The sequence below is a fragment of the Centrocercus urophasianus genome, unplaced genomic scaffold, assembly GCF_019232065.1.
Source record: "Centrocercus urophasianus isolate 14NV4802_14NV808 unplaced genomic scaffold, USGS_Curo_1.0 seq_11, whole genome shotgun sequence".
Lineage (NCBI taxonomy): Eukaryota > Metazoa > Chordata > Aves > Galliformes > Phasianidae > Centrocercus > Centrocercus urophasianus.
This window is the reverse complement of record NW_024884253.1, coordinates 37372697-37396350: the sequence shown is the minus strand read 5'-3', so window position 1 is coordinate 37396350 and position 23654 is coordinate 37372697. Positions and strand designations below refer to the sequence as shown.

Here is a 23654-nt window from a genome sequence, read left to right as displayed (position 1 = left end):
GCTTATACTGTAGTAGAATGACTTCCTCCCCTTTGGGACCTTGCAATTCTGCTGAGAAAGGGGAAGATCGTATTGATTTACTGCTGGGAAACAGGAGCGTTTTCGCTGAGCAGCCGGGTCAGCCCAGAGGTGGAGCCGGGCGGGTTCAGCACCCTGGACAGCGTCCTGCCGCGGTGGCTCCTGCCTTAGCGCTCCGGCCGCGCTCACTGTGTCGCTCGGTTTCCTTCTGTCACGCGGGTCACAGAGTCATAGAATATCCTGAGCTGGAAGGAACCCCACGGCTGTTTATTTTATCACGTCTTTTCTCTCTCTTTCTCTCTCTCTCTCACCTTCCCGCTCCCACACCGCCACCCTGCAGCCCCCGCGGACAGCCGGGCTCCTTTCCCCGCTCTCAGCGCTGCTCTCCCGTCCCTTCCTCCGCCCGCAGCTCCCCTCCCACCGGCCCCGCCCGCGCTTCGTCTGCGCGCCCCGTCGAGACGCCCCGGTGCTCCGCCTCGGCCCCCTGGTTCGGGCGGCTCTGCCGGCCCCCGGAGGCACGGCTCCCCGCTGCCCGCTCGCCGCCCTCCTGCGTAGACGCTGGGCTCTGCCTCCCCCGGCAGCCCCCCTCCTCGCTCCACCGCCGCCACAGCCTCGCCGCCGCCCCTCCCCGGAGCGCCGGAGATGCCCGGCGTGCCACGGAGCCGCGCCGCCGCAGCCCCGCGCTGCCCTCCAGCCTCTCGGCGCCGTGAGTACCGCTCGGGGCCGCCTCCGCCCCAACCTCCTCCTCCTCCTCCCCCTCCGCCGCTGGAAAGCCGCCGTCCTCCCACGTCCCCCATCCGGCTCCGGACTCCGCAGCACCGCGGGCGGGGAAGGAGCGGCCCCTACAGAGCGGCCCCGGGGTAGCCCGCCCGCACAGCGTGCGGGGTGAGGGGGCGGCTCCTGCCCGGCTGCCCCCGGTAGCGCCGTGTCCCGGAGGTGCCGCGCCGTAAGCGACGGGCGGAGGGGGCGGGCGGGAGGACGCATCCCTGCAGGTACTTAACGTGCGGGCGTGCTCCGTTCCCGCTTTGTACAAACGCGGCTCTCATTTAGGGAACCTCTGAAAACCTAAGCAGCCGTGCGAGCCCGGTGGCTGCATCACCTCCCCCTCCGGCCCTTCCCACCTACCTCCCCCGAGCGCACGCACACGCGCAACCGCTCCCTCCGGCACTTCTCCCCGCCGGGCGCCCACTGCCCGCCTCGCTCCGCTCCCCCGTCCTCGCAGAGCGGCTCCGGCCGGCGAGGGGCGCATGCGCAGGGCCGCGGAGCCGCCGTCCCCGGGCGGGGAGAGCGCATCTGCCGGGCCGGCAGCGGGAGTGGGAGCGGGCACGGCAGCCCCACGGGTCCCCGCCGCCGCCGACACCGTAAGTAGCGCTCGGTCCCACGGCGGGACGGGACGGGACGGGACAGGGCGGGGGCTGCCTTGCCCCGGAGCCTGCAGTCCTCACGCCGGCATCGCGGGGCTCCCCTCCTAACGCGTGGTAACATCACTCCCCGCCGCTCCTCTGCGGGTCCCGACCTCCGCCGTCATTGGCACTGCCGTGGGAGGATGCTGCAGGTGGTGAGAGTGAGGCACGGCCGCAAATACTGAATGAGATTATTTCGGCACACGCCGATGGGAATTGCAGTCATTTACTAGCGACGCAATGTGCTTGGCGCGACCGCTCAGTCATTTCATTTTGGCTGTTGAAAAATTCGCAATCCGAACGTTCCGCGCGGTGCCGCGGTGCCCCGTGCAGGTTCCGAACCTGCGGCCGCTCCGTGCGGGGCAGCGGGGCCACAGCGCCGCCCTCAGCTCGGAACAACGAAGGGTGTTTCCGAGCCAATCGCGTGCTGTAGCGGGACGTGCGGGGTGCTGCAGGACGAGAGCATCCCACCTACCCTCCCACCCATCCTTGCCCTCGCTCTGGGTCTCGCATCTCGGGAGCACCACCGCTTAGGTGCTCCCCGTGCCCCGGGCGGAGCACCGCGCCCGTTCCCGGCTGTTCGGGTCTTCCCCGGGGCCTGAGGTCCCTCCCCGTGTCTCCGCTTCCAAAAGTCCTTCCCTCTGAACGACCGCCACCTGTTGTCCCGAGCGGGCGGCGGGAAGCACCGCGAGGATCCTTCGCGCGGGGGAGCAGCGCGGTGCCCTCATCTTTCAGAGAGCGTTCTGCCCACGGAGCCGCCGCGTGATGCAAAGGAGTCCCCACAGCGTCCGGGCTGTAGCGGCGGTGCGGGATACCGAGTCCGGTACTCAGAGCGGAGCGTCGTAGCGCGACCCGAAGCGAATCGCGACGGCGGGCAGCGATAGGAGCGCAGCGTCAGTCTCTGCCCCCCGGTGATTCACCCCGCGCAGCCCTCGGCGCACCGCACCGCAACCCGTTCCGGCGGGAGCCGCGTGAGTCACACCCGCGCCCGGCACCGCGCGGGATGAGTCAGCGGCCGCTCCGGCTGCGCGGCCCCGGCGCAGCGCCGTGAGTCACCGCGGGACGGCAGCGCCGCCCGGGAGGAGCGCTTCCCCGTATCGCCGAGCGGCCCGCGGCGGGAGGTGGCGGCGGGGAGAGGAGTGTGCGCTGTTTGCGTGGGGGAGGAGGTTTGTAAAGCACGGAGCTGAATGAACTCGGTGTGCGTGTGCGTGCCGTAATATCAGCACAAGCAGTACTTGAAGCAGTACTCGCTCCGGCGATAAAGCTGGAGGTGTGGCGGTTGGGGCCCGGTGTTGGCTGAGCTGGAGCTCACGGTGATCCGGTTTGTGAAAGGGCTCAGTGTTGGGCAAACTTCACCCATACTCACTTTTATACCGCTCGTCTGCCATGGCACCCATACATGTAGCTGGGTGCTTTTGTTGCTTTTGCTGTGTAGAAGGTGTAAAATTGTCTCATCTTTCCAAATTTACAGGAGAAATAGTGACAGTGACTCTGCTAAGTGCATTTTAGGGCAACTTTTTCAGTCGAGCCTTTCAGGATGGAGTCCAAATCAGAGGTATCATAGAATCACAGAATGGTTTGGGTTGGAAGGGACCTCAGAGATCATCCAATCCCAACCCCCTGCCTGTGGACTGGGATGCCCCCCACCAGCTCAGCTGCCCAGGGCCCCATCCAACCTGGACTTTAACACCTCCAGGGATGGGGCACCCATAGCTTCTCTGAGCAGCTGTGCCAGTGAAGGAGGAGCAGAGCACATTTAAGCCCCTGGCAGAAAACCTGTACTGAAGTGACACGATGGAGGCAGTGGCACCTGTTATTACGTGGGTGTGATGCATTTTCAGCTGTTTCTTTTGAAATGTAAAGCAATGCTTTGATCTGGAGAGATGAACCCAGCTCTTCTGAGCTGCTCATCTGAAAAAATAAAGGAAATACACCAGGTAAAGACACTGGGTTTCTGGACCCAAAAGCACCTCATAACTGTTACTTACACTCAGGGAAATGTCCTGCTGTCCACTGTCATCTGCTGAGGCCTTTAGCAGGCCCAAGTGCAGCCATGGCACACAAAGCTGCATTATGTGGTGTGGCTGCCAGCATCCCCTTACTGACAGCCATCCCTCACTCCTACATTCTCAAAAATTGCCATCATCCCACTTCTGTTGCAAGATGCCAAATCTCTGCTAACACAAAATCTCCAAAGAGCTCTTACTAGGTACTCACTCAGCAGGTAACACAATAACTATGCCTAAAGCATGTGCGTGTGGGGGGATGTGTTCATTAACATGCATTTAATTCTTCTATATTTAAAACAGCACACTGCTTAGTGCAGGAAACCTGTGTCACTTTCCTCAATGAAGAGGAAGAAACACGACTATCAAACTTGCTGTTCATATTCCAGTTGACAACACACTGCCATAGCCTACAGTTCTCATGAAGAACTTCAAATATTCAAATATTTCTGAATTAATAAAATAAAGATTTGTGGAATCATAGAATCACCAAGGTTGGAAAAGACATCCAAAATCACCCAGTCCAACCATCCACATACCACCAATATTTCCCCGCTAAACCATGTCCCTCAGTACAACAAATGTCTCTTGGACACCTCCAGGGACGGTGACCCAACCACCTTCCTGGCCATCCCACTCCAGCATCTAACCACTCTTTTGGGAGAAGAAATTTTTCCTATTATCCAATCTGAATCTTCCCTGGCACAACTTGAGGCCATTCCCTCTTGTCCTATTGCTAGTAACATGGGAGAAGAGGCCAACCCCCACTTCATCACTACCTCATTTCAGGTCACTGTAGAGAGCAGTGGGGTCTCCCCTGAGCCTCCTCTCCTCCAGACTGAACAATCCCAGCTCTCTCAGCGGTTCCCCATAAGACCTGTGCTCCAGACCACTCACAGCTTGAAATTTACTGTGATCCCAGCCCCAACAGCAAGCCCTGTGAGGCATAAGTGGGCAACAACAGAATTCTTCTTCCATTTCTGACTATCACTATTGTGGGAAGTCTGAAGAATAAGCAGAAATTGCAATATGGATATAACTTCACTTGGAGCTACTGAAGTTGAGTGCTTCTCATTGGTTTCATGGAATTTAGCACTGCCCAAGGTGTTTACTGACAAAGGACAGCACCACTGTGTTGGCAGCACGTGGCTCCATGCTCCGTGTTCCCCCTGCAAGTCATCAGGCTGTAGCCATGCAGGTGGGCCTTAACACGTCAGGGCTGTGCTGTATATGGGGGTGAGACTATTATTTTTGTGCTTAACAGCATCTGTGTGCTTCAGTAGGCTGAGAAAATCTCGTTGTGCTCTAGCATAAACTGAAGAAGAAGGTGTAAAAGTTTTGTCTGCTGTCTTTTATTTTGTTTTCTGGGTATTCCTGTGACATTTTTTTTTAATATCTGACCTTCTTAGTTTATATTTTAAATATTTCTCCTTTGGGAAGGCTGTTTTCTTGGTAGGTAGATCACCTTTCTGCCGAGAGATAAGCAAATAATATAAATGTTACGTGTCAGTCAAATAGTTCTTGAGGTGCTTTCAACCAGGGAAAGAATTTTAATTCCTGACCTTCACACTCTTTTACGTTCATAAAGTCACACACGGAAATGCTTCCCCATCTGAGAGCTGTGCCAGGGAGTGAGAGGAGTACAACAGCCATATTTTTAGGGTGAGAGGTAACAGCCTGAAGTTTCATCATAGGATTTCAGGTTGGGTATTAGGAAAGAATTCTTTTCAGGATGTGGTGAAGCAGTGGCACAGGCCACACAGGGAGTGGTGGAGTCACTGTCCCTGGAGGTGTTCAAGAGCCATGGAGATGTGGCACTGAGGGATGTGGTTAGTGGACATGGTGGGGTGGGATAATAGTTGGAATAGATAATCTTAGAGATCTTGTCCAGCTTTAACGATTCTATGATCTATTCCAGTACCTCAGCATTTCTCTTACAGCAGACGTTACAGTTTTTCCACTAATGTAAAAAGTCGTTTTTAAAAATGCTTCTTTAAATCCGCTGAGGTTTGGATTTGTTATTCTGTTTTTGTTTGTTTGTTTAAATTACTCATTAGCACTCAGTAACCTTTTTGTTAAGAATCTCAGATGCTATCTAGCTGGATAAGAAGTAAGATAATATGACATATTTTTCTTTATTTTTGGTTCATTGCTTTTTAGGCATATTTTTATAACAGATAAAGTTTGTTGTTGTCATTAAATGGAGGAGAACATCTCTCTCCCTGGGAGATCTGGAAATTTCACATCTAGAGGCCTGTAGGATGTTACATTAGAGGAACATGTAACGCTGAGCCAACCAGAGGCAAGCCAATTATCTTGACAAATACATCCTTTCCCCAGTTAAATACTTGACTGATGTGGGAATGGGACAGTTTTGTGGATGTCTCCAAACAGATCCTTCTGTGCCCAGCCCAGTCTGTATATTTCTCTGCACTGTTTAACATCCTGGATCTGATCTTTCCAGACTCCAAGACTGCAAAAGTGGCCAAAGTCTTGCTAGTAGACAGAGGAAACCTGTTGCTAGTCTCTACTTGAAAGTGGTAAGAAGACACCTCCTGCAAATGCAGAAAGGCTGTTGATGTGGTCTACCTAGACTTCAGCAAAGCGTTTGACACTGCCTCACACAGTATTCTCCTGGAGAAGCTGGCAGCCTGTGGCTTGGACAGGTACACCAAGTACACTCTTTGCTGGGTCGTGAACTGGCTGGATGGCTGGGCCCAGGGTAAGAATGGAGTTAAATCCAGCTGGCAGCCAGTCATTTCTGGTGTTCCACAGGTGTCAGTGTTCAGGCATGACCTTTTCAATATCTTTATTGATGATCTGGATGAGGGCATTGAGTGCATTCTCAATAAGTCTGCAGATGACACCAATTTGCAAGGAAGTGTCAATACAGAAGGACCTACAGGGGGATCTGAACACTCTGGATGGCTGGGCTGAAGCCAATGGGATGAAGTTCAACAAGACCAAGTGCTGGGTCCTGCTCTTTGGCCATAACAACCCCAGGCAAAACTACAGGCTTGGGGCAGGAAGGCTGCAAATACTGTGTAGAAGAAATGGACCTGGGGATGTCAGCTGAAATGAGCCAGCAGTGTGCCCAGGAAGTGTAAGGAAGTGATCATCCCTCTGTACTCAGTGCTGGTCAGGCCACATCTCAAATACTGTGTTCAGGTTTGAGTCCCTCACTACAAGATATCGAGGCCTTGGAGCATGTGCAGAGAAGGGCAACAAGGCTGTGAGGGGTCTGGAGCACAAGTCTCATGGGGAGTGGCTGAGGGAGCTGGGATTGTTCAGTCTGGAGGAGGCTCAGGGGAGACCTCACTGCCCTCTACAACTCCAAGAAGGTAGGTTGTGGCGAGACAGGGGTTGGTCTCTTCTCCCATGTTACTAGCAATAGGACAAGAGGGAATGGCCTCAACTTGTGCAGGGAAGATTCAGGTTGGATAACAGGAAAAATTTCTTCTCCAAAAGAGTGGTCAGATGCTGGAATGGGATGGCCAGGGAGGTGGTGAAGTTACTGTCCCTGGAGGTGCTCAACAAACGTTTAGATGTTGTACTGAGGGACATGATTTAGTGGGGAAAATATTGGGTGATATGTCAATAGTTGGACTGGGTGATTTTGGATGTCTCTTCCAACCTTGGTAATTCTTTGATTCTATGAAGTGCCTATGTGCAAAAGACTGTCCTATAGGATATAGGTAGCTGAAAAATGCCCTATGTGTAGCTAATGATCATCCCTAGGGATGGATCAGGAATGTCTGCACAAGTCCCATAGAGCACAAGGCAGTTGGATGCAGAACTCCACAGGAAAGCATGATCCAGGGAGACTCATCTGGTCCAGCCAACAGCACAGCAAGGACTTTTACACCAGAAACTCCTCGTGTCACCTGGGCATCAAGCAACTGTCTTGTTCAAGAGATTTTATTCCCCATACAAAGAGCAACTCAGGCAATGATAGCTTATTTTTTATTATTATTTTATGTGGTGTTTGAAGTCTCTCAGACTCAGTGCAGATGGGTCACAACTGGTGTTGCTGATGCAGTGCTCCTAAGTTCTTTCAGCTGGGACTGAATGGTGACAAAAATTTGAGCATGCCATCTCCCACCACAATGACTTGATTTTAACTAACTCGGATCCCACTGACTACCCAGCAGCCCACAGAATAGTGCCTTTTAGTCCTTCCCTATTCAGATGAACTAGAAAGACTTCTATTAACCTGTGGCTAGCCACGCTCTCACCAAATAAGTAGAGGTGTCTTTGATAGTGGGCAAACTAACAGAACTGGACACAGAGATTTATTTCATGCTATATCCAGTAGTTGGCTAAACCTGTACCCAGACTAATAATAATAATGCTGGAGATAGTAAAGTTAAACTACTTTGTTCAAGGTATCTTACCTCATTCCATCACAAATCTGAATGAATTTTTAGATCTGTTTCAGAACACATATGAACAATCCATCACCAGTTGTTAAATCTTTTTCCCCACTGTTTTCTTCTGAAATCCATGTCAAGCCAGGCAGATTTCTGCTGCATATGGTGGGGGACAGAGGAAACAGACCCCGATTCTCAAGATCAAGCAGCATCCAATACAGAGGCTTCCTCTATAGTTTGTTCTTGCTTTATAGCACCTCCTAAGGGGCCTGGAAATCTGAGAAGATAAAGGAGGCTTACGGCACAGGGAGTTTACAGCAATGGCAATTCCATTTTGGTATAAAAAGACTATCTAGAGGAAGAGAAGCAATTTCTGATTGTGTTATTTTTTCCCATCAGACCAAACTTTTGAACACAGATCTCTCTTGCAGCACAGCAACCTAGCAAGGGAATTTTAGGTGACAGGGAATTAAAAAAGCATGCGAGAGTAAGGAGCATCTGAGTTTGATGGGATGCTGGCATACTGAGGATAACACATCTCTCACCATCTAGTTTGATGAATGTCCCCCTGAGCTCTCTTCACGGACCTTTCTTCCCTTACCTTGAAGAAGCGATACAGCCTTGCCCAGATCTTCAAAAACAAAGCTCAGCTCAGTGTGACTGCCCAAGGGACTTTCAAAATCAGCAGGCCAGTAATCTGGACTTGTACCTGCGAGAGGTTGGTCATCATAAAGATTACAAAATTTCTCTGTGAGGATAAACCTATCAGTCTGGTCACTGGTTCTTTCCCACCTCAATGCCATACTGACTGAAAAGCAGGCTCCTGTCTGATGTAGGCGATCTGGATGCACCAGGTGTAGGAGGAAGCTCTGTACCTTATTTTCAGCAGCAATGTACCCTCTTCTTCTACAGCCAAGTAATAGCTCCAAGGCACCCCTTACCCTTGGACACACTGATACACACTTCATCTCTCAGAGCTCCTCAAGCTCCAAAATCTTCCAGCTGATTTCTACAGCTAATGCTTTCCCTGCCCAGCATTTCTCCACAACATCACGTTTGCGGTTTAGGAAAACATGGATCATTCTTTCAGTTTAAAACAAAACAGCAAAGCAAATCATTAATCAGGCTGTAAGCCACCTCTTCTGCTATGCGTGAAAAGCAGCAGCTGGAGGGGAGCAATGCACCTGTGCCTCTTCCTCTGCTTCCTTGTGCCACTGCCTGCGAGTCTGCAAAGCGTATTCTCAGCTGGACTCAGAAGGAAACATAGTTAGCTAAATATATGTGTATCAACATCTGTACTTCCCTTTACCAACTTTATAAGTATGCTATTGGCTTGTTATGCCATTGATAATTGCCATTTTTCAGCATTAAAACAACCTGATTGCCTGCAGTGTTGGTCTAGAAAATAAGGAAAGCCCTCTCGTGGCATTTAGCAGTCACACTTTTGTTTTGATTACAGGTGGCTTAAGCCCTTCAGCCTCATCACGTGGAATGATAAGTCTGCAGAGATAACATTGCTAATACTATGTACTATAGCAGTAGAATCCACGGGGCAGTAAGCAGAGCCTAGTAACTTACAGTGGGTTCAGGCCTCACGTTTGGCACTTACATGGTCTCAGTGTGATCACAGTTTCATGTTGCAAGCATGAATTTTTAGCTGTATTTCACAGTTGTGCTTAGATGGAACCACAAGATGTAGATGTTTTATACAAGACATCTGGTTCTTCTGCGCATTAATAATTCTTACATGACCAAAGGGAGTTAGTCCCACTGAAACAGAATAGGTAACGATGTACCTGTGGGTTGGCTTAGAGCCAGAGGTTAGGAGAGTGGTGCTGCCTGGATCATTGGCTCATTGCTTGTTCTGTGAACCTGGACAAGCAGATGGATTTTTTCTTAATACGATCTGCCAAAGGAGTTTCACCTACTTGTAATAATGTGCTGCACCCACACAGCACATGATACCCGCAGGTACTCACACAGAGGGGTACAGGATACTTCCTGTATCTTAACACGGTATTCCTGCTAACACAGCAGGGAAAGTCACATCCTGTTCAGTTTGTGATCCACTCCAAACCTCTATCACGTCTCATACGGAAAAAAAATGAATTTATTCTGCTCAGTCCTTTCTTTTCCATAATATATGTGGGAAGAGATGGACATTCATAAACGTGTGTAATACCAGAAAACTAGAGTGGTGAGGCAGTGGCACAGCTGTCCAGAGAAGCTGTGGGTGCCCCATCTCTGGAGGCACTCAAGGCTATGTTGGATGGGGCCCTGGGCAGCTGAGCTGATGGGAGGCAGCCCTGCCCACAGCAAAGGGTTGGAACTGGGTGTTCTTTGAGGTCCCTTCGAACCCAAACCATTCTGTGATTCTATGAAATCTTCTAGGTGAATATTCACAAATGAACCAAAGAACTCACTGCTACCAGGTAGTTTTTACTGAACAGCTACGTCTTCATCAAAAATGTCAAAGGATAACTGTGAAGAAGAAACTGAAATGGCAACAGTGGAATCCAAAAACTTTTTTTTGAGTTAAGATATAGCAGGAAGAAGTGGAGTGAAAGAGCATATTCCTCCTACACCCATCACCCTCTATCTCTTCCCTTGAATAAAAGCCAACAGGCACCAGCTTTTCCACACACCACTGTCAGTTAACAGAATGGATTATTAGGGAGATGAATGTGTGAACTACCCATGTAAAACATCTCAAAAAGGAAGCCTGGATAGGTTAGGTAACATAAACAGCACATCTCTGGCCCCAAGTTACTCTTCTCTTGTCAATAATAACTGTTTACTGTCCAAGGAAGCCTGAAAAACTGTTAGATGTATTATCAATCCCTCTGTGTGTGACAGTTTTTACATTCTAATTGAAACACAAAGACTGTTTTAAAAACAGGAGAGGTACCTGCAGAGGAGTTAATATTTAGTCTTTTATTCTATTACTATGAAATCTGAATTTCCAGATGTGATCTACATTTCACATTTACACTTCCGCACTTTGAAATGAGCGATACTGTGGGTTTTTTGGAAGCTGTGTTTTTTTTTTTCTCATTTTCTATTTCCAGGCATTTAGTTATTGCTGCTGAGATTAGGCCTACAGATTTACAAATGGGCTATCATTTCTGTCTGCACTGTTCTTGTGCTTCATTCCTCCTGCAAAACAGGTGCATCTTCTGCTCAGCATGTCATATGTATTTCCTTTGTCAGAGTGGGTGGTTCTCACAAAAAAAAGCAAAATAGAAACTCTTAAGATCTATAAAACAAAAAGAAATTGAGCAGAAAAAAAATAATAATAATCCAGCAGAACTGAGTGCTGTGCTCTGCTAAAATAATGCACTTATTTGTGACTCTCCTTCAGTCTGCAACGTCTCTGCATTCCTCCTCCACCTCAGAACAGCATTTCTTAAACTTGACCTAACATTTTAAACAGGCAACTTTTAACCATCTGCTCTTTGACTCTCAGATTATATTTCAAATATGGTATTAAATTATCAACACAAAACTAACCCCAAATCTGTAACTACTAATTTTAGTTTCCCTACAATCATCATGGCCTCGAGAGATTTCATAGAATGGCCTCGGTTGAAAAGAACCATGGTGATCACTGAGTTTCTACCCCCCTGCTGTGTGCAGGGTCACCAACCACCAGACCAGGCTGCCCAGAGCCACATCCAGCCTGGCCTTGAATGCCTCCAGGGCTGGAGCATCCACAACCTCTCCAGGCAGCCTGTTCCAGTGTGTCACCACCCTCTGAGTGAAAAACTTCCTCCTAATATCTAACCTAAACCTCCCCTGTCTCAGTTTAAACCTGTTCCCCCTTGTCCTATCACCATCCACCCTTGTAAACAGCCATTCCCCCTCCCGTTTATACACTCCCTTCAAGTACTGGAAGGCCACAGTGAGCCCCCCTCCTGGAGCTTTTTCTTCTCCAAGCAAAATAAGCCCAGTTCCCTCAATGTTTCCTCACAGGAGAGGTGCTCCAGCCTCCAGATCATCTTAGTGGCCATCATGTAGACCCATTCCAAGAGTTCCACATCTTTCTTGCACTGGAGACCCCAGGCCTGAATGCAGTACTGCAGATGGGGCCTCACAAGAGCCAAGTAGAGGGGGACAATCACCTCCCTCTCCCCACTGGCCACTATTCTTTTAATGCAGCCCAGAACACAGTTGGCCTTCTGGGCTGCAAGCGCACACTGCTGGCTCATGTCCAGCTTCTTGTCCACAAGGACCCCCAAGTCCTTCTCTGCAGGGCTGCTCTCAAGGTGTTCTTCCCCTAGTCTGTATAAACAGGATTGCCCTGGCCCAAGTGCAACACCTTTGCACTTGGCCTTGTTGAACCTCATTAGGTTTACATGGGTCCACTTCTCCAGACTGTCCACGTCCCTCTGGAAGGCTTAGCTACCTGAAAATAAACCTTACACACAGAGGTATCATTTGGTACAGGAGGATGACTGCTACGTATCCAAGGATCAAACACAATCCAACTGAAGCATTGGAGCACTGGCACAAGGTGCACAGAAAGGCTGGCAGCCTCCTTCGCTGGAAGTGTTCAAAGACACATTTGGATGCTTTCCTGTGTAACCTGCTATAGGCAACTTGCTTTAGCAGGGGTTCGGGCTAGATGGTCACAAGACGTCCCTTCCAACCTCTGCGACTCTGTGAAGCTGCACTCACTTTTCTACAAGCTGGTAATTCATCTACAAACACATCAGGCACTAAGACACAGCACAACCCTCTGAGTAAGAGAGCACATACTGAGCTCTGCAGAGCAAGGCCGAAGCTCACACAGGTCAGAAAGGGACAGTGCCTGCAGCACAGCTTGTCATTTCACTGACATCTTTTTGTTTGTTTTGTTTTGTTTTTAAACAATCAGCAGAACTTGGGCTCCACCAATAATTGTCGCATTGTTTGTTTGCAGGCTTGAAGCTGTAGCTTTCAATAGCTTTTGGTAGCTTTGTGTGACAGAACTAAAATGATAAAACCCAGATGTGCCTTACTTTCCCCTTGTCCTGCTCTCTTGCAGCCCATGGGATCGGAGCGGACGGAGATGCGCAAGCGGCAGATGGCAGCAACCCAGGAGACCCCAGGCACGGTGCAGACTCAGCACAGCGTAGGGAACCGCGGGCCCAACGCCTGCTGCTTCTGCTGGTGCTGCTGCTGCAGCTGCTCCTGGTATGACCCTTACCCAGCACAGAAGGGGAGGGAGATAACAGCCAGCGCGTGGGACAGCAGGAAGCAAAAAAAACACCTGGGGCATTCAGCAAGCCTGCAACTAGGAGACACTGCTTTCTGCTGCAGTGCATTTTTTTGCCACTGAAATAACATTATATGCATATTTAATCTCTATGCAGTACCTTCAGAAAAGGATAAGTAGGAAAGCATTTTAAGAGATGTTTTAGTCGTTGCCTTAGCCTTTCTCTAAGCTTTGAAGGTGCGCACACACGTGATCACCTTCTTAGTGAAGCCCCAGCAACACATTCCACTGAAGTTAGAAACAGAACAAAAAAAAAAAAAAAAGGCAGCAAGAACATTAACTCTTACATACCTCCTTTTAGAAATCCTTATCATTCTCCCTCTGCTTACTCTTGTTAGTGAGCATCTAAGTCTATTTCAATTTCTGTAGCCATTTACCCTTAGACAGAAAGCCGTGGTACCAGGCAGCCCTCAGCTCAGGGAAACCCCTGCTTTCTGTTGTCTCAATTAGTACTCATTGTCAGAGCTTAGAACATCTCAACAGCTGAAGCAATAGGCCCAAGCCTTGCCCATCCCTACAGAACTGCAGGTGTGATTCAAGTGAAATGTTTTGTCTAGCTCCTCCTCCCCACCCCTTTTACTTCCTTTTTCTTTATTTTTCTTCCCTAGTAGGCTTTGTTACCTGCAAGCTAAGAACTGGTTGTTCTTGGCCTTTTCCTTGAACTGGTGTATCACCTACTAAACGAACACTTAATGTATATCATGTACTAATACTGATTCTCTTCAAATTTGAGCTTCACTGGGACTCCCAGTAAAAAGCAAAAGCAATACCATAATGTGTAACAGTTCTAGATGGAGGATTGCACCTTAGAAGGAACACAGATTGCTACAGGGAGTTAAGAGTACATGTAAGGATGTGTAGGTCAGAAAGATAACAGCCAAGTGTGTGGCACTGCTTCTTTGTTGCAAAGGCGAGCAGATTTGTTGTCATTAATTAGTGGTGTCAACTCATGGCACCTGCAATTCATATCAAGCTAACTCTTGGGATCAGAGACTTTAAACACTGAAGAGTTCAATGCTCACCTTCAGTAAATAGTGGAGCAGAACATATTTTCAAAGAGCTCCTATTACAAGCTGTTGAAGAGGAAAATTTATCAGGGAAGGTATCAAGACAGGAAGAGGAGCCACTGGATTCCTCAAAAAAAAAAAAAAAAAAAAAAATTGTCCACCTTTACTCTCATATCAGATGCAGTTTATTTCATTTAAAATTCAAGCAAAGCTTGCCACATTCTAAAGTCCTGTTCCTGTCTGGGGTGCGTTACTAATTTAATGGGTTAGACCAGAATTTGCACTGAAATAAAGAAAAAAAAAAAAAATCTAAGTCATAAGAATTAAACCAAAACACTGACAGCACGCTGAGTGCTTCTTGTAACTACACTATCTACCATATGAACACTTTGAGCAAGCAAACCTAGGACTGAGGTGGAAGAAAGAAGTGATAAAACAACCTGATTGACCAGACAAGAAATCCGTTCCACCATTACTTTTTCCCAACAGCAGCTGGTAGCAAATGCTTTGGAGAACATAAGTTAGGGAACAGCAGGCTCATCATTCCTTTGCTATTAGTACGCAGCTTGTCAGAGCCTATTCACACCCAACCCTGTCCACCCTGATGGAAACAGAAAACATTTGGTAAGGACAAAAGGCTTCTTTTTTTGCAGGATGGCAAGGACTCTAGCTCTATCCTACAGAGCCTTGCAGCAGGTGCTTAGAGATAAACTATGGTAACGCTGAGACAGAAATACCATGCTGGTCAGGATCAGAGTTTGCTTCCTTGCAGAATGGTGCCTATACTCAACCATCACTGTACAAACATCAGTACCATTTGAGCAGTTGTCCAGTAAAATCTCAAGTGGGTCGTTTGGGACCTGCATTATTACACTTACAAATGCATTTGTACATAAAGAATGAAACCCCAGACATTTACCTATCAAGTCAGAGTACGTAAAACTTGCATTGTCTTGGAAACTATTGATAAGCTGTTTTTTTTGTTTTGTTTTAACTTTTTACCTGATATTCCTGAGGATGCTGATTATCTGTTGCAATTCACTATTCAAACAATTCAAAGAAAACAATTTACTCAATAGATGGAATTATATTACCCAAATTTCACGATGTTGAAAATTCTTACTTGCACTTTAGAATAAAATAAGAATTCAATACAGGTTCCAAAACAGAGTTGCTCATTTTAGCTTTAAAATAATCCTTGATTTCTTTGAGAACAATTGTTTTCTAGTAGCAAGAAATGCAAAACAAACCATAATTAAGCTATTTTTATTCCCTGTTCATAAAGCCTTTCCTCTAAATAGCTCAAGTACTTTGAACAGAAAAATTATGAATAGGAATAAAAATAACAGTCTGCATGAGTCATGCAGCTGATTTGCAGAACAGCCAATACCCAGCATACACTTAATAGTAGATTTAGAATGAAATGGTGAAACGAGTCTCTCAGCCAGATTCCCACAGCCCATGTTCACTCTGCAGCTAAAACTGAAGCCTCCAGCACGCTGCTCTTTGGAAACCTGAAAATATGCTTTTTGAATCTTAGCTCTGTTTACCCATACGTTTCTAGGAAATGAGCTAACCTGCAAGGGCATCTTGTGAGGCACGGCATGACCTCTGAAGGAAACTTAATTTCTTTTGGGCTTATTTGTCTTCTTCCCCTTTCTGTTGGATATGTTTGTTCCCCTTAATCTAAAAACAACTCTGACGAGCACATCAGTTCTTGTGTGAGGAATACATACCACTTCTCTTATTAAAAAAAGGCCAGAAGCACTGGTAAAAAGAATACTTAATGTAGACACAAAAATAATATAGAAAAGCACGAATAGGCTTTAACCACTTATTTTCTAAAAACACAAACTCCAGTAGTTCATTGGTTTGAACGTATGGTTCGGATTTTTGCAGAGAAAAGATGTGCTTGCAATAGGTGATGAGCTTGCTCACAAATCTCACAACAGGAAAGCTTCCTTATCTCTTCAGTTTTTCTCTCCTCTATTGCCAAACCTCCAGCCACTCTTCCCAAGCCTTAAAATATTACCATTCTCCATCCTCCCACCAGGTCCCTGCAGATGATGGACCACCCGTGGAGACAGCAAGAGAAGGAATAAGTGGTAAATAGTAAGGCTGCAAATAAGACAAAGAGCTTAAAAGGAAGAAGAAGGAAAAAAAAAAAAAAAAAAAAAAAAGAATTGGTTGGTTTAACAAAAAGCCTTGCTAGAGACAAATGAGATTCTTAGAGATTAAAGCAAACTGTTACATTGAGGGAAAGAAAGACACAAGTGAAGAAATAGAGTTTGGTATTTTCCTAGAAGTTGTAGCAACTGTACCACTTTATCTCAGCTGAAGTACAGATTTAATATAAATTACTGGTTGTAAGTCACTGGGATGTTTTTTGTTTTTTTTTTTTTTTTGTTTGTTTGTTTTGTTTTTTTGACAAACTGTTAGCAGCTTTACAGATCACAAGAGTTTGTGTGCACACACGTATTTCTCACTGAAATGCAATAACCTCAGAATTCAATTCCTGTTTGCTAAAAGGAGACATGCTGAAAGTCAGCGTCAAAAGAATCATCAGCAAAGAAAAGAGAACACTCAAGTCTAAGTGACATAAAATACTTGCATCAAGGGTAACTTAGGTAAAAAAAAAACAATGCAGTAAAACAAACCTCAATGGAGTACATATAGACTTTGTTGCAGATATAGGTTGCTTTCTATCCAAGGACATACCTGATATTGTATAGTTCTGCTGCATGAACGTTTGCTAAGCTTACACAACTGAAGAGCTAGCATCAGAGTGTAACTATGGCTCCTGTTAGCACTTTTTCATTCAACCTTTCCTTTCATAAAATTGGCAAAACTTTTGCTTGCTACCTTGCAGTCTTACTGTTAGAAACCAGGAAGAAGAGAGAGCAAGGAGAACGTCCCATGAACTCCAAGCAGAGGGAATTCCGAACTGTGAGGAAAGGTATGGCTTTTATCATGCGCTCTATCAAACAAGAAATGAAACAAAAATTCAAATCTTACTAAATAATGAAAATCAATTATCTGACATATGCAAACAAATGACAAATAATCATAAAGCTGAATTTGCAAGTCATCCATCTCTTGCTCCTCAAAGAACCAAGAGTCTGATGTACAGCCCATTCTTTCATCCCATTCATATGCAGTGTGTAATCACATTTCAATTTTCAATGCTTTCTGATAAATAAAAACAAAGAAACACACATAGTAAATCATAGAATCATAAAAATCATAGAATGGTTTGGGTTGGAAGGAACCTCAAAGATCACGAAGCTCCAATCCACTCCCCTCTCCCCCCCCCCAAGGGGGTAGGGCCACCAACCTCCCCATTTAATACTAGACCAGGATGCCCAGGGCCCCATCCAACCTGGCCTTGAACACCTCCAGGAATGGGGCATCCACAGCCTCTCTGGGTAGCCTGACTGTAAACATCATCTATCCTTTATCTGAAAAAAAAATTAGTATATTCCCCACTTGGTTAATACATAAACTGGAGCTAATTGGCAGAGCTCAGCCTTAGAAAAGGAATAAACACAAAAGGAAACTCAGATACTCTTAAGAATCAGGCATTTGTCTCTTAAGAGTTGCCCAAGCAGGTAGGAGGACCTGTGAAGCTGCCATAGACTGGAAGGTGTCTGCTGTGGTATTTGGATTGTCGCTTCTTACATATTTTCATTCACTTTGTAACTCAGTGATTCAATAAGGACTATTACAAATAATAAAAAGCTTAGTTATTGCCGAGGGTTTCTTTTACTACTGCAATTACTCTGAGCAGTAAAGTGCAATTTCTGCATCAATATACAGGTAATCACCTTATCAAAAATGCACCTGTTTACTGCAGTTTGCACGTGGGTAGTTCCAGTGAGGAGAAATGAGGTTCATGAACTTTGTATTTTTGTTCCATTATGGCAGACGCCTTCTACCAGATGAAAACAGTTTGAGTAACAATTGTTCATTTCTCTCTTGTCCTCTTGTCCTACCTCCACAGCCCCGCTCCTACTCTTGAAGAAGTGAATGCTTGGGCTCAGTCATTTGACAAGTTGATGCTTACGCCAGCTGGTCGAAATGCTTTTCGTGAATTTCTACGAACAGAATTCAGTGAAGAAAACATGCTTTTCTGGATGGCCTGTGAGGAACTGAAACAGGAATCCAACAAAAGCGTCATCGAAGAAAAAGCAAGACTGATTTATGAAGATTATATTTCTATCCTTTCTCCAAAGGAGGTATATTGCTTTCCCCATTCTTTGATGCTGTTTTGCATGGTTGATGTGTTTAAAGCTAGAAGAATACCTGGGGATAACTCTCTTTCCCTCACATTCCACTGCTAAGAAGTAGAGATTTAGGGGTAAAATACAAACCCAGCACTGAGGTGAGATGGTCAGAACTACTTTCACTACCTGTAAGAAAATTCTTCCTATGCTGCTTTGGCACGCTGATGTGAAGGCTTCAGTTTGAGGCACAACTAACACAGAATGCTGAGTTGGGAAGGACCATAAAGATCATGGAGTTCAACATAGAGATGAAGATTTTATTCTTGCTCAATTTAAAATTTATTTGTTGGGTGAATCAGTGGGGTTTTCTTTTGCAGTGCACGTAGATCAGGTCTCCAAAAGCACAGTAACCACAAATGAAGTGTTATTTGCACAGCACAAATTGCCTTTGTGCAAAAAGCAGCTCTCAAAATATGGCACACAACAAGAATGCTAAGTTGAGAATTTTTCAAACCTACCTGTCACTTTGCTGGTAAAAAAATGCCCCAAGTTTCAAGCAGGTCTTGGTTCATAATTTGAGTATAATTCTAGAAGAAGGCAGGAATTCTAAACTTTCTTATATTCTTGCAAAATTTGTACACTTCATTATTTGTGGTGCCAAGTGCATGCAGATTAAAACACTGCTTAAATCTAGTCAGTCCACTCTAGCAATGCTAACACCTTTCCACAGACTGGTGCTTGCAAGAAAAAAAAAGAAAATAAAAAACATCACTTGGATGCATGTGGAATTGTTCTATAACTATGCCTGTGGTCCACATCAATTCATCCTGCTTTTTAAGATAGGGATTTGATTGAGCATCATCTTTCCAGGTTGCAGTTTGCATCTGCATCATCCTGCTTACTCCAAAGTCAGTCTCTTTACCACAGCACTACTTCCCAAGGAAATCAGCTGTCACAGAACATTACCAATCCTCTCTGCTACAGAGCAGGAAGTCGGTCTGGAAATAATCTTCTAGTCCTTCAGGTTTTAGTAGCAACAGGGTTGCAGGCAGCCTTGTTCAAGTAATACTGCTTCTACGAGGAACTTTCTCTGATATTCAATACATTTTTATTGCCAAATTTCAACACATTCATTCTTGGTGTAAATATATGCATAATTAACAGTCCTTATACTCATAAAGGACACCAACTGAAACAATAAAAAATATATACATTTTTAAGCCAACAGAACAAAAAGCAAAGAAACTGGCTACTGTACACCACTATTACTTACACGATTCTTTATTTTAACATGCAGGTCAGCTTGGACTCCAGAGTAAGGGAAGTGATTAACCGAAATATGCTGGAACCCTCACAACACACCTTCGATGACGCACAGCTTCAAATCTATACCTTAATGCACAGAGACTCCTACCCACGGTTCATGAACTCTGCTATTTATAAGGACTTGCTTCGGTCCTTATCTGAAAAATCCATCGAAGCATAGGATTCCTTTTTTCTTACGTGTATTTATTTTAAAACAAATGGGACTCTGGGCTACCCTGATCAACAGGGAATTTAGTATTCATTTACCTGAAAACAACTCAGGCAAGTTTTACTACAGACTGAATGCTTGGAACCCGCACAAGGCTCTGATACGATCAGCTAACTACAGTTTCTGATCAAATGAAGTATTACTTTGCAGAAGAGAATGAAGAACAAACATTTATGTTAAAAAAAAAAAAAAAAAAAGCAGTATTTTTACATTGCAGCATACAACTTGGACACAAGTCTCTTATAATGTATATCTGAAGTACTGAGCATGAAAACTAATTTTAAGTGGACTGTCATAATTTTCTTGAAAGTCAAACCAGTTGCTCCATCCACACTACGACCAAAGTAAAAACAGTTGTACTGTCACTCTCTGGGTTACATGAGACCAAGTTTCAGCTCCTGTATGAATTGTGCTCAGTGCAGGTAAATCCCACTTGTCTTATCTGATGTGTATACAGTGTGATAATGGAAATCACTATGATCTCAAGTTTCCAAGACCTAGTTGTTGAAATAATTAATGCTGCCTATAAAAACCTTTTGCTGAAAAATTGTTATTTTACTACTGGAGTCCACTGAGAGCATTTTTAAGTTCAGATTGTTCATGTTGATAATGTTAAATTATTTACTTAGTAGGAAGAAGAGTCTGGGGATTGGAATTCTTAAATAAAGCACAATTCTCACATATTTTTAACTTCCCTCTGCAGGTAGGTGTAAAAAGCATTTCATTGTTTGTTCCTGAAAGAGTAGCTCTATCAGCCATCTTGGTTTTGTACACACTAATTTGACTTGTTCACTGACAGAGCTTGTAAGGCTTAGATAATGAATACTCATACCTTACACTGACAAAAGATGGAAGCCAGAACAGAACTATCTCATTCCATTGCACTTTTTCAGACTGTCCAAAAGAAAAGCAAAAGCTTTATCAGCTAATAAACTTACGTTCATTACACTTCACCCAAGGCATTACACTACCCCTAATTCTAGCAGCATGAAAAGAGCACATTCAGAAAAAAAGAAATGGGAATAGCAAAGCAGAATTTAGGATATTGATTTGTCTGCCTCAGTGCACTAGGTAGGAGACATGATCTCCCCTAACCGTATTCACATCATCAAACAAATAAGGAGCTTTTTCATTGCAGAAAAAGACCTAATACAAGGTAAGTTTACAATAGCTGTGGACTAGTTTCTAAAGTCTCCTTCCAAAGCTGAAACATGATTCAACACACCAACTTAAAAACAACAACAACTCATAAAACTAAGCACCTTGAAAGACTGGAAAGCAATGTTCTTTTTTCCTTCAGTACAAAACTGGATGACCCAGAGCACCAAGTCAAGAGGAATCTGTTCTATCTATTTCTACTGCATACATGCAGCTGCTTCATTTTCAAACGCGCGTTCTCTCAACTGACTTTGGCATATCCCAAAGCACTACTACTAACTACTACTTGGTTATATAAAGTATAGCATGCTAGGCAACAAAGGAACAAACTGGATCTGCTGGTAAGGCAGCATTCAGGGGAGCTTGCAGTCAAACTGAGAATGCCATTGGTGCTGTTTTAATCAGACTGGGTAATGCTGCTCTAAAACTCCAAGCTGACAAAGTAAGTTTAACTAGGTCAGATTCTGCTTGCTGGAAACATCAGACACACACATCAAAAAAATTTCAAAGTGTGTCATTTTACTGAAATGGCCTGTTTCATTTCTTTTAAGTGTTCTCCCTTCCCTGCAAAGATACCTCATTAAAAGCTGGAAGACAGCTGGAACGCTCATACTTTACAGTAGACAATGCATTCTATTATCCTGTGGAAAAAAAAAAAGATACACTGAAATTAAAGGGGAGACAAGATGATACTGGATTGGGCAGTTCTGTGGCTAACAATCAGAGTACTACAAGAAAAAGTAGCTATTTCTAAACTTATTTCCCATTTTCCATATCCAAATAATTAAAATACTCAAGGTAATCTTCACTTTATTTCTGCATTACAGAGTGCTGATATTTGCAGTGCTCATCTTCCTTGGAAAACCTTAAATTTTAATGCTGAGTTTTAGATTTAAGCTCACATTCAATACTGGTCCCTAGGCACCCTGAGAGTATCTCATACAAAATAAATCACTTCTCCCCTAAACAATGTTATTTTGAGGCTGTTCAATGCTGGATTTAATTGAAGGAAAAAGAAAAAAAAAAAGGCAGAACAAAACTCACACAGAAGGCAAGTTTTTAACTACACTTCATTACGATGTACTTGCTAATTGTGCACAAATCCTTTCCATGGCAAATGTGAATTATAAGTTACCATAAGCAAGATGTTATAGAAATGAGAAAACAATGATATTGACACAAGATATTATTTATAATTCATAAAGTAAAAAATTACCAGAAAGTCAACTTATCCTAACTTGAAAATAAGCATGGGTGGTTTGCCTTGGCCTTTATTTAACCACAGGATATCATTAAGCTATAACAAGTATCCAGCCCACTGGTATTTTCTTCAATGTCTGTACTTTACAAACCAATAACTGTCACAGAACATGCATATTGTTAAAGACTGCTTTTTTCCAAGAGCCTGCTAAGTAGTATTAAAATTGTATGGCCTCCTTCAGTCAACACACTGTGCTTTATACTGACCTTTAAAAGCAATTAGCGCAGTACAAATGGAGGGGATAAAAAAAAAACCAAACATTTAAACATACACAGGCTGAAAGGTTCTACTCTATCAATTAAAATTGATCAGAGAAACATTAAGCACGCGTCCCGATTAATAACAGCTGAAACAGAAAATGTGATCAGAGTCCAACTCAATGTAATTTAAAGTATGTGATCACAAGGGGAATCCAGAACTCCAAATTTAAAAAAAAATAGGCAGTTCTTGACAATATCTGGGAAATGCCATGTGACTTCAAACTGGGATTCATAAAAGCTTAGGTCACTGAGCAGCTGTTTACCTTCTGTTTAGTACAAGTCAAAAAGCTGTAGAAACTTCAGCTTATGCTATGGGACAACTATGTTCCAGACTCCTCTTTGTTAAAAAAGTGTGCGTGAAAAGCTCACTGCTGAGCACTTCTATTTTTGGATTTGGATAACCAAAATGAAGCACAACTAGAATTTAGGCACCTATGGTTTTTTTTAAGTCAATTTCTTGGACTTTGCTCTTCCGCTATGACAGCTCTTTATTCTGAAGTCAGAGGAGTAAAAAGTTGAGGCAGCTACCACAGCCACAAAGCTGGAGCAGGACCAAAGAAGGGCAACAAGGCTTGTGAAGGGCTTGGAGAATATGCCCTATGAGAAGTGGCTAAAATAACTGGGGCTGTTTAGTCTGGGGAAAAGGAGGCTGAGGGGAAATCTTACTGCTCTCTTCAAACACCTGAAAGGTGATTGCAGTGAGAGTGGGTTTGGGCTCTTCTCACTGGTGATGTGTGACAGGATGAGGAGAAACAGCCTCAAGTTGTGGCAGGGTAAGTTTAGGTTGGATATCAGGATAAACTTCTTTAGAAAAAAGGTTGTTAAGCACTGGAATAGGCTCCCCAGGGAGGTGGTTGAGTCACCATCCCTGTGTGTGTTTAAAATTGTTTGGATGTGGTGCTCAGGGACATGATTTAGCGGAAGGTTCTTGGAGTTAGGGTAGTATGGTTAGGTCATGGTTGGACTTGATTATCTTTAAGGTCTTTTCCAACCTGAGCAATTCTACAACAGAGAAAACATTACCACAGGTCTAGCTCTTTTAATTATTTTCTTACATGTGGCAGTCAGGCAGAAAGATTGAAGAACAAATAGCATTAGGAAGGTTGCATAAACAAACACTGCCTGTCCTGTATGTGTTTTGAACAGCAATGGAAATT

General features: G+C 44.8%; 1 protein-coding gene across 1 annotated transcript; it reads left to right on the top strand.

The window, feature by feature from the left end:
* The first annotated feature begins 1265 nt into the window (after positions 1-1265).
* On the top strand, positions 1266-20460 carry RGS20 (regulator of G protein signaling 20). The gene is made up of 5 exons (XM_042808993.1): positions 1266-1379; positions 12824-12972; positions 16931-17017; positions 18062-18296; positions 19582-20460. Exons 1-5 carry the CDS (start codon positions 1266-1268, stop codon positions 19768-19770), a joined length of 774 nt encoding a protein of 257 aa, XP_042664927.1. The 3' UTR covers positions 19771-20460.
* The last annotated feature ends 3194 nt before the right edge of the window (positions 20461-23654 follow it).

Bases quoted from the DNA above. Each gene is read 5' to 3' on its own strand.
- RGS20 (XM_042808993.1), top strand. From the start codon at position 1,266: ATGCGCAGGGCCGCGGAGCCGCCGTCCCCGGGCGGGGAGAGCGCATCT. The intron at 1,380-12,823 runs GTAAGTAGCGCT...GCTCTCTTGCAG, and splicing joins TCCCCGCCGCCGCCGACACC to CCCATGGGATCGGAGCGGAC. The intron at 18,297-19,581 runs GTATATTGCTTT...TTTAACATGCAG, and splicing joins CTATCCTTTCTCCAAAGGAG to GTCAGCTTGGACTCCAGAGT.